Source organism: Chiroxiphia lanceolata, chromosome 5 (genome assembly GCF_009829145.1).
Source record: "Chiroxiphia lanceolata isolate bChiLan1 chromosome 5, bChiLan1.pri, whole genome shotgun sequence".
Lineage (NCBI taxonomy): Eukaryota > Metazoa > Chordata > Aves > Passeriformes > Pipridae > Chiroxiphia > Chiroxiphia lanceolata.
Window position 1 is genome coordinate 55,512,932 of NC_045641.1, and position 17,618 is coordinate 55,530,549.

The 17,618-nt window shown below is 42.9% G+C and overlaps 1 protein-coding gene across 3 annotated transcripts in view; it reads right to left on the minus strand.

Moving 5' to 3' along the window:
• Nucleotides 1-483: 483 nt before the first annotated feature.
• The window catches only part of CHST11 (carbohydrate sulfotransferase 11), a 160,856-nt gene continuing 143,721 nt past the window's right edge, over nucleotides 484-17,618 (minus strand). For 2 of the 3 annotated variants that reach the window (XM_032688985.1, XM_032688986.1), the window contains exon 3: nucleotides 484-2,653. In XM_032688985.1, coding sequence (XP_032544876.1) covers nucleotides 1,805-2,653 — 849 coding nt within the window. In that variant the 3' untranslated portion in view covers nucleotides 484-1,804. Of the gene's footprint in view, nucleotides 2,654-15,350; nucleotides 15,442-17,618 lie in introns of those variants that run through there. The other variant, XM_032688987.1, reaches the window with a different exon arrangement.

Here is a 17,618-nt window from a genome sequence, read left to right on the forward strand (position 1 = left end):
AGCAACTTATTTTTATCAAATAAGATGCAAACTATTTTTCTTCTTTAATCACATCTGTGTCCTGGAAACTAATGTAATTCAGTGGATATTATTGGCTACCGTACAATACATTTTCAGGATCTGGCTCTGATACTGTTAAAACAGCTCTGCCTTCAATTGAGTTTATTTAAATCATCAGTAATTTCTGGAAGGGTTTGTTTCGATCTTAAGATTGACACACAGGCAATTCAAAAATCCCACTTAAACCGTCTATCAACTTTAAAACAGATTTTAGATTCCCACAAGTGCCTCAATTTAAGCCTCTGCCTCCTTTTGCCCTTCAGCTCTCTGATGGCACTGCCACCCCCAGACAGGACACCTTGGGGCGGGTACAGAGCATTCCCCAGGCCATGCACCTCACCTGCATCAAACTGAAGCAAACATTTGGAGAAGCCTGATCTTCTGCTCTCACTAGCTGGCTAACAGATCCACACTGAAATCTCATTTTTCATTATTTATTTGGTGTGAATAGATTACTATTTGCTTGCCCAAAACAATTGTGACTGGTACAATCTGTCATCCCAACAAGCTGTTATACACAAAACAACCAGTACTGAGACATCCACCTTAATGCAAAAGGTCATGGCCTTACACTAGGGCTCACTTAAGATGAATTTCTAACCCACTGGAATTTAAAAACATCCCTGTCAATAGTATTTAGGCATCAACTGAAAAAAGAAGACTCCCTCTTCCCCCTAGGAAAAAGCCATGAAACCAGCATGTGGGATGATGAGACCTTTTTTATTGTCTTGTATGCTATCAACATGAAGATGACTTTTTGACTTTTCAAATGACATGGCCAGATCATTTATAGCAATGTATCATGACTGGGGTCTCTCGAGCCAGTTTTGGTTGTCCATCTTAAGATTTGTTAGGGAGAGCCAACTTGCAGAGGATGAAGTTCCCCCAACCCCATCCTGGGTATGAATTAAGTCAATGCCAATTGCTTTGAGCATTCAGAAATCTCTTACAGTCACTTCCAAAATGCTGGTTTTTTTCTGATGGACCATCTACAAATCTGCATTTTTTTGGGCTGGCAGGCCCAAATTAAGAGACAATGAGACTGGTCATATTCTTGATAAGCTCAATAGGATTTATAAAAGGTTCAAGGTTTCTCTTTCTGAGGAATACATTCACATTTCTTTCAGTCATGGGTTTTATATAGCACGAATCTACCCAAGTCTGTTTTACTTTTCCTTTTCAGGGCTAGAAAGATAGATTTTGTACTAGTGTAGAGTGCAATATCACTTTCTGAAGCACTTATTTCCACCACTCTTCTCAAAGCATGTGGTATCAAGAACCATTTCGGTATTTACCTGAATCAATGGCTAATGGAAGAGTAATACCCAGAGACAAGCTCAACTGAGGAAAGCACAAACCCAGACTCCTTTTGTCCAAATGTTATGTTATCTCTGCTGCTGAAGTGACACCTACCAAGAGACAATGTTTTAAATAAGTATAAATAACATTAATTAGAATTGGAGGAATGCAAGATCAATGAAATTCACCAGAACACAACATTTTTTTAAACAGTGTAGCAGTATTAGTCATTTCTACAGCTAGATCGTCACAATCCTGTTACCCTGCAAAGAGAGCTGTCCTTTCTTACAGTTGATTTAAATAATTTTGACTGTGCTGCTCGCAGCATCATTCAAAAAAAGAAAATATTAATTTACAAAATAACCCATTCTCCATATTTATTATGACAAATAAAAATCTTAAATAAAACAGGCTTTCTCTCCCCTCTCTCCCCCCAACCCATCCCTCATTCCAATTTCAGGTAGCTTGGCACTGAGTAATTGAACATTAAAAAATCAAGTTTGTAGACTTCATACAGCTGCGTTTGGTGCTCAGAGCTGATGTTCTGGAAGAACTCTGTGGTCATTTCATCAGTAGTTCTCGTAGACTTTGCATAGGTGGGGAATTTCAGGTAGTTGCCTACTCCTGCCAGCTGGAGAATGTAATTCGAATCCTCTTCGAGCGTTTCGTATTTTCCTATGAGGTCGTAGTGGATGTGGCAAGGGTGGCAGAGGGAGTACACAGTCTGCCAGTGCTCATTGAAGGGCTCTTCTCTTTGGGTGTGTGGGTCGATGAGATATGCCACAAACTCTTCAAATTTCACGTCATCGCCTTTGCGCAGAGCTTCCTGGGTTGCGTTTTTCCTCTGTCGCCTCACAATTTTGGTGCCGTATCGCTTGTGGAAGGAAGTGTTGTACTTCTGGGTGAACTTGTTCCTGTAGGCTGACACCAGTCTCTCAAAAGGCTCGCGAACAAAGAGGAACTTCATGTAGTTTTTCAAGCGGTGGTTGATCTCTGGGATGCTGTACTGGTTGAGGGTCTTCAGGTTTGAAGACACGTGGGCTTCATTGGCTGGGATTTCCATTGGATCGCTGTATTTGCCTCTTCCCGTCAAAACCATCATGACTCTCTTCCAGTTTGTGCAGGCCACTTTGGGGACATAGCAATAGATCATTTCATGATCTTCATCCACAACCAGGTGTTTGAGATCATTGGGTGTCAGCACGCGGCGCTTCCTGCTGGACACACTGTTTGCTCGGCACGTGTCTGTCACTTGGTCTCGTCTAATCTGATGAAGAATTGCTGTGTTGGACAACTGCAAAGAAAGCACAGGCACCAGTAAGTCAAGCAGCTGGGAAACTCTCACTGCCTTTTTGCTTATTATATAAATTCATAGAAAAGTAGATTTCTGCCTGCACAGAACAGTTCACTGTGTGGCAGAGTAAAATTGTTCCTATTCTAGAAGATAAACTCTTTTTGTCTCCAAACTTCTTGATACACAAACTTCTTGATACTTCTTAAATGCTGTTCACAAAGCTTCCAGAGCTCTGCTTTGAAGCCAACATGAAGGAGCACAAGCGCTCGCACAGCCTGGTGGCAAGTGTATTTACAGAACCCTCAATCTGACATGTGGTCACTGCTTAGTCCACTCTGCAGTCCATCCCATGGCTACAGCAGTGTTGGACCCTGTTTGCTGCTAACATGGGGTAGGGAGACACCAGAGTTGGAAAATTTTTTAAAATAAAAAGTTTGTGCCCTTGTTGCTGGTGTCTTTTATGTTAGAGAATTGAATAATCGTGGCTTGTTACCTGGCTATGACCTTGGCAGAATAAATGAAGCCCATGGATATTCCTGCAACTCTCCAAGAGAACCATTCACTCATATGTGATTTCTTCACTGAACAGAATATCCATGATGAATTTGCCTCTCTGTTGAAGCCACATTGACAGAGAAAGAAAGAGTGTGTGGTCTTTTAACACACACAGTTCTATGTTCCTTACTATTTTGTTAACAGTGCCCTAACTTTCAACTATTAGTGCTACTGGATACTTTGGAGAGTCTCTAATCTGTTTTAGGGAGGACCCACAGAGCAGCTGTGCAGAGAAGGCCACTCTCTCACCACCAGCCACCTCCTGCCCAGATTGTGTCCAGCAACCACAGCAACAGCTTCTACTAAGGCAGGCAATGAGCTCCTCCAGGAAACAGGGGATATTAGCTCGAGCAAAGGGCCATGCTAGTGCAGGCTCCTGTGTTTGGTTATTCAGAGCCACCTGAGGTGTCTCTGCATGGCATGGTGCTGTTTTGTGCAGCCCTACCATCAGTGCTACGAATGCCTTTTTACATATTGTGAAGAAATTGCATCAAAGCAACAGGGGGAAGGTTTGGTTAATGTTATTTACATTTATTTAACACCATTTACCTGTGGATTTCAATGAGCCTTATGCTCAGTAACTAATTTAACCTCAAAGCCAAGAATTAAGGCAAGTATTGACCTTCCTCTTTGATAGGCAAGGAGCTCTGAGATTCCTCCTTATATGCTCAGTCTTTCGAAAGTATTTCTCTAGTATCTTCTATATAGGTTGTCATGAATCACAGGACTCTGCAAAGAAGTATTTGAGGCAATGCAGACTGTGCATCTGCTCTAGGGGCTCCTTTGGTTATAGGGGTCTTCCTCCTTGCCAGTATACCAGACAAAACCATTATGCTAGGCAAAACTCCTCATCCTTGGAAAATGGTTTTGCACCAGCTTGGGGGTTCATAGTGAACCTCCAGTTCCTGCAGTCACAGGTCAAATATCTGCTTTCAATAGCAGTAGTTAGCCATGATTCATATTTTTTAAAAAAAAACCACAAAGAACAGGATCCAAATGCACTTTTGAGTTGAAAACCCAGACAAAATTTCAAGATGGGACCAAGCTAGTTGCAGGATTTCTGAGCTTTAGAGAGGAAAGAAATAGAAATTGCATTGTTACAGACAAGCCCTAAGAGCCCAGGTTTCACCTGCCCAAGGGGCAGCAAAAGCTTTTGCAACACGTGAGCAGCACTCTCCCTCCATCTGGGATGTGGTGGGTTGCAAAGAAATGTTTTCATAGGATGAACAACACCAAGGGGTTGGGGCACCTCAAACTTGGGCAGGAGGATTTTTTCTTCAGAGAATACTGATGTGCCAATCCTGGGACATCTGTATTTTGTGCAGTGCCACCCACCACTTCTCCTCTGAATTCCTTGATACTTTCCTCATCTCGTCTCATCTCTTTAGCCCCTTTGTTCAGTAAAATGCTGGCTAATGGTTAAAACATGCAATAGCCCAGTGCAGGTCTTTTAGACAGTTTGGCTCATTTTTTGTGTGTGTGTGTGTGTGTGGTATCCCCCCGGATACCTCCCAGGTGCACTTCAAGGGCAGTTTTGTGTTATAGTCAAAGGGATGAGAAACCAGATGTGAAATGTGCTTCGTGCTTCCTAGGAAAACCGACTGGCAGGGAGTTTCCAAATAAGATGTTAGAAAGCAGTTGTCAAGGACCACACAGATTTTTCAAGAAAATTGCTTTTTTTCTGTTAAAAAAAAATACAAAAATCCCTATTTCAGTTTGTGCTGTCCTCAGAGAAAAACAGAACTAATGGTTCTCAACCAGCTTTGTAATGGTTAGAGTTACCAATGAATAATTTTCAAAGAACTAAACAAAATCCTATGCCAGCACAAAGACACACAAATTCTCCTCTGCAGACAGATAAAAAGCTAAAATCTCTCCTCCTGCAGATTTTCATCAATAATCATATAGCACAGTAGTGCTGTTTGCCTCTGGTTTTAGAGTTAAAAAAAAGGAGAAATGCCTGAATATATTGCTAAATTATAATATGTTAATGCACTGTATTTGATTTTCTGGTGCTGTTCTTGGGATAAATAGAGAATTAAGTGGATGAGATTCTATGGCCTTTATTAGACAGAAGGTCAGATTTGATAATCTAATGGTTGCTTCAGACCCTAATCTGCAGATGAATCTTTGCAGAGATGTGCTTTGCTCCTGATTTCATTCCTCCATCAATAGGCTAAGCACTTCTTTCCCATACATTAACATTAATGAGATTTTCAGGCATTTGGAGTAAGGGGAAAAATGCAGCCTTAGTATTTGCAATTGCAAATAAGACTGTACTACATTAAATTCACTTGAAAGATTACACTTGTGCATTTTCAAGTGGTACTTGCCTCTCATTATTTTTAACATGGAAAAAATACAAAGAAATGGCATACAGGTTTGTCAGCAACATTTACTAAGTATACACCAACACCCCAGGGTCAGCTCTGCATGTGCTCTGGCCTGTCTGATGGCACAAAGGATGCATATCAAATAGCAATGCAACAGTAAAAGGGTATTGTCTTGTTCTCATAAATGACAGTACCATTTGGTATGGCTGATGGATGAAGGGCCATGTAGGAAATAGAAAGAGCCACCAAACTCTTCTTTGCACTGAGGACATCCTCCATGATCTGTAGAGTCTACAGCACCATGCAAGGTAATCATAACATCATTTTTCAATTTAGTATTTTGAAATTATATACTAACAGTGAGTTATCTAATGCTAATATGGTTCGTCTTCATTTTAAGTTATAGGCAAGGCTTTTAACCACATAATAATTCCACTCCTGAAGCTGGTGAGGGGAACTGGGAAAACCACAAGATTACACGAGACTGGAGGTCCACTTGGTCAGTGAAAATGTGCAAAGGTGCTCACAGCTAATGAAGAAAATATACCCTACAAATTTAAGCAGCCAGAGAGATAAGATCCAAGGGACAGATACCTTTAAACACATGGATGGTGAAGGGCAAGTCAAACAATTAGGGTCATGGACTGTCTTCCTCCAAAGCTGTTATAGATGTGCCTACAGCGGAGTTGTGAGAGCACAGCTGCTGCCTGGACACTGATTGCTGCCTCTGTGGTCATTGCCAGAGGTCCTGCTGATCCCTCAGTTCTGGAAGCCACAGTAAGTAATGGCCTAAATCTACCCCACTTTGTGAAAGGACACTTTTAAGCCTGTGGGCAGGTTACCTGAGAGCAGCATGGGGATGGTGATAAAGTCAGTGCTTGGGTCTGTCCTCTGACAGTTCACTTGGACTTATTTGGACATTAAAGATTTTGGGAAGACGTCTGATAAAAGCATCTGTTCTTCCCTGAAAGGACTGACACCACAGATGCACTTGAATCATGGGGGTTTTTTTCTGCAGAAGTTGTAAGCTGGGACAGAGAAGAAGGGCATGTCAAGATCAAAGTTTTCCTTCCTTTTCTGATACAGCAACCAAGTTGAACAGTGAAGCAACATGAGCAGCGGGAGACTCCCAAGCTCAGTGGCATTTAAAAAAAGAAAAAGATAAATGTAGTCTGGGCACACTCTGATCCCAGAAGCTTCTCATCTCCATCAGTCCCAAACTAACAACAGGGGAGGAAAGCTAAATCCAGCATGCTCTGCTCATGTGGATGTCTTCTGTACAGCAGGAAGGGGGGGATGTGGGGAATGGGGGACAGGAATGGGGGACAGGAGGGCTTTTTATGCAGAGCACTAGAGAATAGACTGATCAGAAATAGATGTGCTGACCAACTGGCAGTCATCAACTCATGACATGCAAAGGTTATTCAAGGTAAATCAGAGTAATGAGATGGGAGGTATTTTCTTCTGGTTACTTAGGCACAGCAGGATAAAATAATCTTTGAAGACCTTTCCAAGCTTCATGGCCAAGCAGCAAGTTCAGATTTAAAGAAAGGGAATTTTTAACTAACTTTTTTTCTGAATATAGTAGTGTACTGCAAACCAGGCACAGAGATCAATCCAATGCAGAGGTACCTGCACTGAAAGCAGTTTTTTAATAGAAGGACAGAAATACTGAAGTGTCACTCAAAAAGCCCATTAATTAAATTTTGTCTCACTATTTAAAAAAAATAGTGCGGAAAGAAGTAACCCCTACATTTACAAGGCAGGATTTTATTTATTTCTGCTGCATTGCCTGCAGCTAATTCTGTACATTAATTTAACCAGGCTCACAACCAACCTATGTTGGAAGTGCTAACATGAAATATGGTCATGGCAAACTGAAGGGTGAAATTATCCAAATTAGAGTGGAATAAGGAAGACAAATATTATGAATGGGGTTTGCAGTCCATGCCTTGCTAAACTGCTTTTTCTCTTCAGTTTTGCATTAATGAAGACTTTGTATCTGCCTTTAATTCTTCAGTTACCTTCATGTTTTGAGGTTTGGTTTCTGTCCTGTGCTAGAACTACGCAAGCTGCTGCAGCGTTCCCCTCACCTGTGGTCCAAGCAGCCATCAATTAAAAACCAGCTGACACCCAGCTGGGTCTATCCAGTAGTACTGTTAAGCTTAGTAAACCAGAGCTCATCTCAACCAAATTCTTCTTAACAGTATTTGTTCAGAAGGAGTTTGCAACAGGCTCAAAATCCACCAAAAAAAAGGTCTTAAAGTGAGAAGTGTCAGACAGACTAACTATAGGTGGCACTAATGGTCCTGGTTATATGACATCAAGAGAGATTAATCTTTCAGTTGTCTGAAATCTCTCAGGTGTTATCAGCTCTCCTTCCTGTAGCCCATCAACCACACCATTTGAGCTCTATGAAATGTTTGTTATTCAATATACAAAATGTTTCTCAATATTATTTATATTTTCCCAGATGCTAAAAGGGTGGAGGTCTTTTGAGCATGATGTTACATTTCCAATCCTGTTCTCACATAAAAAGTGTGAATAAGGCTCTTGAAACTTTGATGGGCACTCTTGAAGTTACAAACGTAGTTTAGACTATTTTAATACTTGGCTTTTACAATTTGTATCCGTAACTACTCTACTTAGTGTATATATGTGCTATACATCAGATTCTAGATTGTATACTTAAAATGCATTTTTGCATACTCAACAGACCAAGGATAAGCATTTCTCTATTTATCTCAAATAATTATTACTCTTTGCTGATTTTTACAGATGGCAGTGAGACAATTGTAACTATGTGAATCAAAACACTGTATCTAAGAGAACAATTGCATTTTTGATAAAGAGAATTTATTAAACTGACCTGGACTGCAACAATTTTTTTAAAGTAATATTTTTGCAATGTTTCATACTTTGATCTACTTCGCATTTCATAGCATATTATTTTTGACTGAACTTTTTCAAAACCTTCCAGCACTCAAATGAGAATCTCACCAAAATCTCAATTAATATTCATTCAGAGAAAGCACATTGTGTGTACTGGAGATGGAAATGCTTAACATCTTCCCTGACAACTTATGGACAGACAAACTGGAATATGAATTTGCTATGAAAATGTCTCAACAGAGTGGCTGGATAATAGAAGATAACAAAACTAATGTTAACTTAGGAGTGATTTTACTAAGGGAGAACATTTTAGAGACAAATTATATCCTCTGAAGGAAACTCTTGAAACATTACAAAGCTGCTTTCGTTTCTCCATTTCATGCACTGAACTTATTGCCCCACAGAGAAGATTAAGCCAAATACACATTTTTTTCCAGTTCTCTGTATTGCAAGACAAGATAACCACACCACTTTCAGTTCCCACAGCACAAAATGCACCAGGGCTGTGAAAAGGAGGATCAAAGCTCTTGAGAGTAAAACAGTCAATACACAGTAGCTGCTACCACTGTATTGCCAAAAATCCTGAATTTCTTCATATGTTTCCTCCTTCTTCTTCCTATGCACATCTCTATCTTTGTCTGTGCGTGTATGTAGCAGAGAAGGGTGAGATATTTCAGCAGTTGCATTTCTTTCAGTCCAGAGACTACAGTTATTTGATTAACAACACCCCCCAAACCCACATCAACTTTGGCATTCACTCTTCTTTGTCCAGGTACTAGACAAGTACTAGTTGGGTGCTAGAAAAGAAACAACACTAAACCCATCAAAATCTGGCAACAGACACACATGCAGCCATATATGCTGATACTTTCCTGGGAAAACTTCACAACTAGGTCATTAAATATTGTCCTTTTCATCTTGGAGAGAAAGTAAAGTACCACAGGGAGTCTAAATGATGCAAAAATCTTGAAAAATCACAGACTGACACCAAATGGCACCAGCTCTATATTAAAACCAGCTTTTTAATCAGGCTAAAACTCTGTCACACAATAAGGTATGGATTAAGGAAGAAAAGAACCAGCTCACTTCCAATGCCACCTCCTCCTGTATAAATCCAAACATTTTCAGAAGCCTGTCCATTCTCATTCTCCCTGATGGGAACTATTTGGTATCAGGACTCATACCATACATAGCGTTTGGGGCTAATGAGATGAATGCACACATTTTGTAAAGCATCTCCTCTGAACAAGAAGAGGGAAAAGCTGGAAGTCCCCAGGAAAACCAGGCAGAAAGACCTATGGCCTGGCCACACGGTGGCTGCGGGATGTGCTGCTGTGCATGTTGCTGTTCTGAAGCTCTGGGGGAATATTACAAACACAGGGCAGGCAAAACTGAAGTGACCAAGTTCAAGTGCAAACACGTGAGAGGTAAGAAATCATCGGGAAGGCCAGAGAAGCCTCGACCTGGGAACACTTTAAACAAGCTTCATGTTGGAGGGTTTATTGGGATTTAATTTATAGAAGATGAGCTTGGAGCTTCGTGTTGCGTGTACAAAGTGCACTTTTCATCCTTTTTCCAGCAGCTAAAGGAAGGAATGGGGAGAAGGGGAATTTGGTAGATGGCCAATCCTTTTATTTTTTTCTCACAGCAAAAAGAAGGTAATGAAACCCCAGGCCAGGACCCTCAGCAGCTGTGGTGGGGTGAGAGTGACAGAGCTGTGTTGCCTTCCCACAGCAGAGGCTCTGCTGCTGGGACTCTGAGCTCCCTGCACCGCTGCCACAGCAGCTCGGAAAAGGACTGTGCGTGATGAATTTGTTCGCTCCTGGCTTATTTCCTAAGTGCATCAATAAATCACTGTTTGTATTAAAAAGCTGAAAGGTCTGGCTATCCCATGAATTTAATTTTAAAATGAAAACTTTCTGTCCTTTTCCCTCCAAGACATGCACACAGCCGTGTGCACATGTGGTGGCTGGAGCTGAGCTCACGCTCTCCGGACCTGTGCATGTAACCTGTAACACACAGGGACAAACCACTGCCTTCCTAACACTTCTTGGTCCCAGGCATGGGTGTTTCACTGCTACGCTATGATCACTGGCCGCTCAAAGCTTCCTCAAGTAGCCCTTAGGTGCCCCTACCATCACCACCTTCGATGGACTTAATTGCGCTAATGGGTGATGGACAGACACACAGCAGCAGAGTGAGTTTGCTTTCATGTGGGTGGAGGACAGGAAGTGGGGACTGATGGTGAGGCTGCACTCGATCTTCTCTGCTGAGAGGGAGCCAATTGCACTTGACCTCACCTGGGAAAGACTCTTCTCAAGGACGCACTATTGCTGCCCACAGCTGCTTGGGAAAGGGCCAGGCTTGCAGAACTGTCTCCAAGTCACCAGGGACCGCAGACAGGGTAAAAGAGACTTCCACCTTTCATCTCTCAACTGCCAGGTTACAATCAGGGCATAGATGAAACACTGGGACAACACAAGTCTGAGAACAAGAACATGGCTTTGGGAAGCTTAAAGCCAAGGGACCTGTAGCTGCTGTACTCTGCTATTACATCTTTACTGTGGGACATGTAGATATGATTTCAAGGAGAGTCTTGAGAACTGGTCAGGAAAAGGCATGCCACGGATGTCTGCAAATGATGCACCAGGAGGAGCACTGGGCTGGGATGCATGGAGTCAGCCAGGGTGGAGCTGGGAGCAGCCCTTAAAAAACAGAATAAGAAACTGCATTTTAACATAGCTGGCACCTAGGAGACAATGGAAAAATTGACATTTGTTTCTCTGTTGCAAGGAGTTGTGGTAGTAGGGATGAGATAAATTGGGTGGAGTGGGGAAACAGGATGGAGTAGATACATAAATACAAAAACACATAAGAAATTCCACAAGGAGGAAGGGAATAATCTTCTGTCTGGATTCAATCTGGTTAGGAGAAGTAGTAAGGAAGCTAAACATGAGAGACTCCATTTAGATACAGAATAAATCCCAATAGAAGGGATATGCATATATGCATGTGCTGAAACAGAGTGAGGAGTCTCCAGCATTGGGAACCTCCACCTGCCCAAGAAGGTGTCAGAGGCACCCAAATGATCCTACCATGCGGGCAGGTGTTGTCTTCTGGGTCCTTCAAACTTCACAAACCTGGGATGGTGGGTTCTGTAAGCTAAGCTTGCTGTCATAAACCTCAGTATTTTACACATTTCAGGAGCAAGGCTTTTGGCAAATGTTGTGGAGCCACACAGGCAGAAAGGCCAGTTAGTGCTGTGAATGAAACCTCCCTTAGGAAAAGGCAACATCATCAAACTACAAGGTGGGCAGAGACCAGACAGGAGCTCAGACACCACCCGGACAGAAGCCATGTGAAACCCTGCACAGGATATGGGGAGGAGGTGAAGGAGTCCTAAATGCCTGGAGTCGCCTGGGACACGTGCCCTGCTCCCCCCAGCAGCTCTGACCTGCCAGCCGACGTTAATGGGTTTCTTGGTAACACAAATCCTCCTCCTGTACCTCTGGGTTGCAGCTTAGGTGTCACACAGTCAGGCAGAAATACTTATTTTCTTCTCAGCAGGATATCTGCTATTTTAAGTGAATACAATTTACTCAGTCCCATGCTAAATCAAGGTAATATGTTTCCAATTTTTAACTCAGTGTGCAACACACCAATATTGCTCCAGAGCTTTTGAAACCCAAATAGGAAAAAAACAGGAGAGAGTTGCTGCATAGCTCGTTTCTTTACATGTAATTCATGGGCTTTAGCAACCTGTTTGAGGAGAGGGGAACCCCACAATTAGGTGTTCAGCATGTTGAGTTCCTGTTCCCCATGACCAGGGCGGGCACTTCGCATGGGACGCTGTGGGATGTCCCCTTCCAATATCTCTGAGCAGTTCAGGTGAACGCTGTTCCTGTGAGCCAGGGATACAACTTCAGGCCTACACCAAGAAATGCCATGCTGTTATTTTTGAGGTAAGACACTGAAAGCAGGAGTGATCATGCCTGGCAGTGTATAACCCTGGTGTAAGCTCTCCCCTGTGAGGCTCGCTTCCATCTAACTGGATGGTGCAAAGGTCTGCAGGAGATGGGGAACAGAGAGCTCATCTCGCCCTCCCAGCAGGTCAGTGTCAGAAACAAGAACAGATTTCATCTCCCATCTCAATATGACTCTTTTTTCTTGTAATGATCTGAATGAATTCATCCTGACACAGACTGGCAAAATACCTAAATCCTTTGGATAATGATTTTCTTCTCCTTGACTAAACTATTACAAATTAACATTGAATTTATTTTACTTCCCCTTGTGAGGTTATATTTTGCTCAGACTAAACCTTGCTGTTCTAAGGTAACTTTTCCTGGTACATTTGGCCATGCTGCTCACTAATGCTCACAGAAGGTGACTAACCAGGGTTGCTCATTCTCCACAGCCTTAATTACAGTTAAATGGAAACTTTTCACCTTTCTGCTGCTGTACAAAAAGAATTAGATGACCCCCTGCTTGAAAAGACAAAAGGCCTCTTATATTAAAATGCTAGCATTCATTTATAATCTTAATTACAACAGGCTTCCCAGGAAACCTTCCTACTGCAGAATAAAGTAGTACAAAAATAAGACTCTGGGTTAAAATCGAAAGCCTGTTTCATCGATACCTTCCTAGGTCTGATTTCTTCTACCTTGAGATAAGTACCAGTGACTCCAATCCTGAGGGATGCTCACTCCCAAACAAGCCAGCAGTAGTCCTTTAGCCCAATTTTAATGCTGTCAAGATTGAGTCCAAAGAGGGACCAAGGCAAAAGACTAAAGATGAACCATGACACAGGAGGCGAAGTGGTTTGCTTTTCCAATATCTTCTGTTTTAGTTAAAAAACTCAGATGTTTCATTCTTTGTGCACCAAAAGAAACTCACTGCCAGTAGCCAACCACAAATGACTCCACCACAGGCTTCTCTGGGAAGCAAAGAGCATCTACATAAGGCTGCTCTCTCTGTTGGCCACCAACATCTCTTCCCAAATTCCAGCGTGCTCCAGCCACTGTGCCAGCTCCACACAGACAACATCCAACACTGTGGATCCGACCACCAGGCCCTTGCTGGAAACTTCCAATCCTGCCGGGTCCCTCTACATTGCAGCAGGGAGACTCAGCACAGTAGTAAAAGAATAGAAAACACTCCTAGGCAATCTTTAAATTCTAGCATGACTTGGTTGCATTTTTAAGCACCTGACTTGCTACATTAAGCCTTCTTATGAGGACAATGTTAAAAGTAACTTTCATCAGCCATTCAAGACAAGTGGAAGGTAAAAATATTAGCATGATGTCTTGCTCATTTTCCTCATCTCTACAGCTGTGTTTACTGTGATTTCTAAGGGTTCTCTGTCTCATCTAATAACAGATCCATTTAGGGACTGCATACTAAATGTTACTTCACAATAGAAGAACAAATTCTTAGTATATCTTTAAATGGCAGCTATTTTTTTCAAACTGTTCCCTTAACTACACCCTGAAAGAAATTGCACATCATCTTCTTTTTCCTTTTTTTTTTTTTAAATGCTCGTTCTTTTTCAAGCTTCCCTAAGAAATAAGCAGAAAAGGCTCCTCTGAGCTCATGCTTTCAGGATCCTTCTCTGGCTGCAGCCAAGAGCTGTCTCCTTGCTCTCTGCTCCTTTCACAGACACTGAATGCACGCTAGCCTCTCATCAGTTCCCTCTCTATCTGCTGAAAGGACTGGCTCCCTCTGCATTGCTCTCGTACCCTTGTCATCCGCCTTATCCCACCTGCAGCTAGAGCATGCCAGCAAAGAAAAAAGACTTCCAAGACCAAGTGTTCAGCCAGCTCTCGCTCTACATGCAATACCCCCTGGAGCGAGTCCCTGCTGTCCCTGAGCTGACTGCAGCGCTGGGCAGGCGCTCATGGCATTCGTGAGTGTGGAGGGCATGGAAAGATCGGGAAGATATCCCCCTCTCCCCGAGCAGTGGAGCAATCAGAGAGGTGCCAACCCGCAGCCCGACGGGACATAGTCTGACAGCCAGGAGTGAGTCGAGGCATTCAGCTGCACTGGCGAGGGGAGCCAAGAGCGTGTGCTGGATGGAAACGTGCCCTCTCCTGCGCCGCGGGGAACAGGGCGGCTCTGTCCTGCACACAGGGCCAGCGCTGTTCCACCTCCCACAGGGCTCCTCGGTGGCAGAGGGTGCGCTTTGCCCTAAGCTGCTCACATGGGCAACTTCCCCTCAGATAAGGTGAAATGTAGAGCCCGGCAGTTTACACTCAATGTGCTGCTTTTTGTTATTGCAGCCTTGGAAACGTACTTATGGGAGAACTGATTGCTTGGCTAGCAATACCCCAGCTACCACTGGCTTCTGCTTGCCCACCCTTACTACTCTGTTTCTGTTCCCAGGACTTATTTTTATAAGCTGCTTATTTTCTCTTTGATTAACAAATGATGCTAGTAAGCCGGGCAGGAATGCATACATTGCCCTCTATACATACACATAGGTACATGTATGTACATCCCTACACGCATCCCAGTAGTAAGTACCCTGCTGGCACACTGACCAGGGCACACAGGTGCTCCCAGGCAATACTGAAGCACTGAAACACATTCTGATGCGTAACTAGGTGAGATTGGGAAAATTTAGTAGCACAATGGAAGGAAAACACACACTGCTCCTGATCTTGCTTACTAGGATGGTCTGAGCAGCATCCATGGTGCCCACAGTCAATCAGTACCTGAACTGCTGCCACCTCTCTGATGATTTCAGTCAAGACAGCAGAGATGCCTGATGGCTCCTGAGAAACGCTGGGAGCTGATGATGTTCTGGCCTTTTCCTCCAGGGCTGCCAGGTGACATGGACATAGGAGCAGGGAAAAATGACAAGTTCACACAGTGCAAGAAGAGCTGATATTCCTGACAGGAGAAGTAAACTAAATTACCATTTCTTGCTAAGAGAGCTGTCATTTTAGATTCTCTGTGCAGGAACTTCCACCCACTGGATCCATGAATGAAGAGTTAAAGGTTCCTCCTCCAACCTACAGCATTGCTTGCTGCAGTACCTGTCCTCTCAAAGCAGGGAGAGCTGCAAAGTGCTCCATGCCCTTCACCCCATGGGGGGGCTTCCATAGCACAAATGCCTCCCACAAACATGCTGATAATTAACAGTGGATTTTGTTCTTTGAACATATCCTGCCTTTTATGAGATGCATCAGCACAGCCGACCTTGAGATCAACAATGGCATCCAACTGCTCTCAACCCTTTTAGTTTTGCATTTCAAATATTAAACTGATGAGTCTGCTTATCTTGTTGTTTCTAAATCCCTTCTGGTGGTTAATATTAGCTGGAGCAGATCACCACATGAAGGGCCATTTGTAAGGACAATATTTAAACTTTTGATCTGGTATCTGCAACCAAATATCCATTCCTGCAATACATCCCCATGGGTATCTTCCAACTGCTGTGTATCCCAGCTAGCATGAGCAAGGAAGTCTCACAAAGCCTCTTCCCAACTTCTCCTACTGTTTTTAGAGACCTCCTCTTCCTGCTCCATGACCTAACTTTATCTCTGGCTTTGTTTGTTTAAAAATAAGCTTTGTTCACAGGGGAAATCAGTATGTGGGATTCACTGCTGCCAGGAACAAACTGTAATTTCATTCCATTTCTTCTGTCCTTCTGGGCACTCTTTTACTCCAGCTTACCATCACGTCTCTTTATGCACATCCAAGTTCAAGCCCACAACTTCAGTCCCCCTTCCCAGTGCCCTTCAGAAGTGGTTATGGCCCCTTAACTCACCTTATTAACACCACTGTGTTCTCTCAATCCCTGGTTAATGTGATGCATGGTCCAAGATAATCCCAGTTATTTTAAGGTTAGCCTGAACTCTTCATTCTGCCTGAGCTTCTTTTCCACTTGTGCCTCTCACTGCTCTTTCCTCTCTCTCCTCGACTGCTCTTCATTTAAGCCCCCCAGCACCTCTTTTGCAATCTTCACTCAATACCACTGGAACCCAAGTTGAACTTTCAAACCCATGGGAGGGCTGGGAGAAGAGTGGAGAAAATGCAAACATTTGCAAAGGAAGACACGAATGTTAAACAGGATGAATAAGAGGCTGCTCCAAAACACACATGTACTTAGGAGATTGAGATAAAGCAGCTACCATACACTACTACTTTAAACCTGATGCAGAACATCTGCTCCTGTTTTGCTTTTAATGATTCATGTTCTCTTGTCTGCAGAGAGAAGGACCACCTGAGCAGAGATAAACCTCAGGTTCACTTATACTGTTTCCGAGAGAAGAAAACACTTGCCAAGACTAACTGAGAAAACCTGAACTGCTGAACAGCCAGCTAAGCTATGCAGAGCCTACACATCAGCCTAACAATATTTTTTGTTCCATCTCCACCCACTGCAGACAGGATTGGGCCCCTCTCATCCTCCGCTCTCCACTTAGTTTTTGTGGATCAAGTGAGATCAGTAAATCTCAGGATCTCAACTGTAGCCTAAAATTGCAGCTTGTTAGAAATACTATGAGATCTCTCAGCTCCCTACAGTGAGGTAGTGGAGCAGACCTGAGTCCACTAAAATATGGGTATATTTTAGCTATGACCGACCTTGTTAGGGACTGAAGGAAATAGATGTACAAATTCAATGGGAATAAATGCTTATTCCCAAATAAACCTCAGATAAACTGCAGAGGGATCTGCAGGTGCTGGCAGGATGGATAACTCCTTCTGAAGCTGCATCTGGAGCCGCTATCGCAGACTGAGGTCTGGGATAAAAATAACACTCAGTACTTATCTGGTCTGTAAACTTTGAAGCATAATGCATCATCCCCACTTTCCAGATATGAGAAACAAGCCACAAAGAAACAGCTCAGTGTTGCTGCATTCAAGACAAGGCAACACAATGTTACCATCACTTTTCAATTTTCTGTTATTCTGCTCATCTCTTAAAATGGGGAAATGGGTTTTATTTTTCACCCCTGGCTCCTGGTACTTCTCTGGGAGAATTTCAGAACAAAATATCCCTCCAAATATTTGTCCTCCCTGAGGTTTCTAGTCTTCCCAGCTATATAAAGAGTCTAAAGATTCAGGCTGAGAAACTGTGGCAGCAAAGAGTGCTGGAATCATCAGATTATAGATATTCAGAGCATTTGGTTTAGACTTACACCTTTCCCCCTTTGTTATTTCTTCCCTGACCAATACTT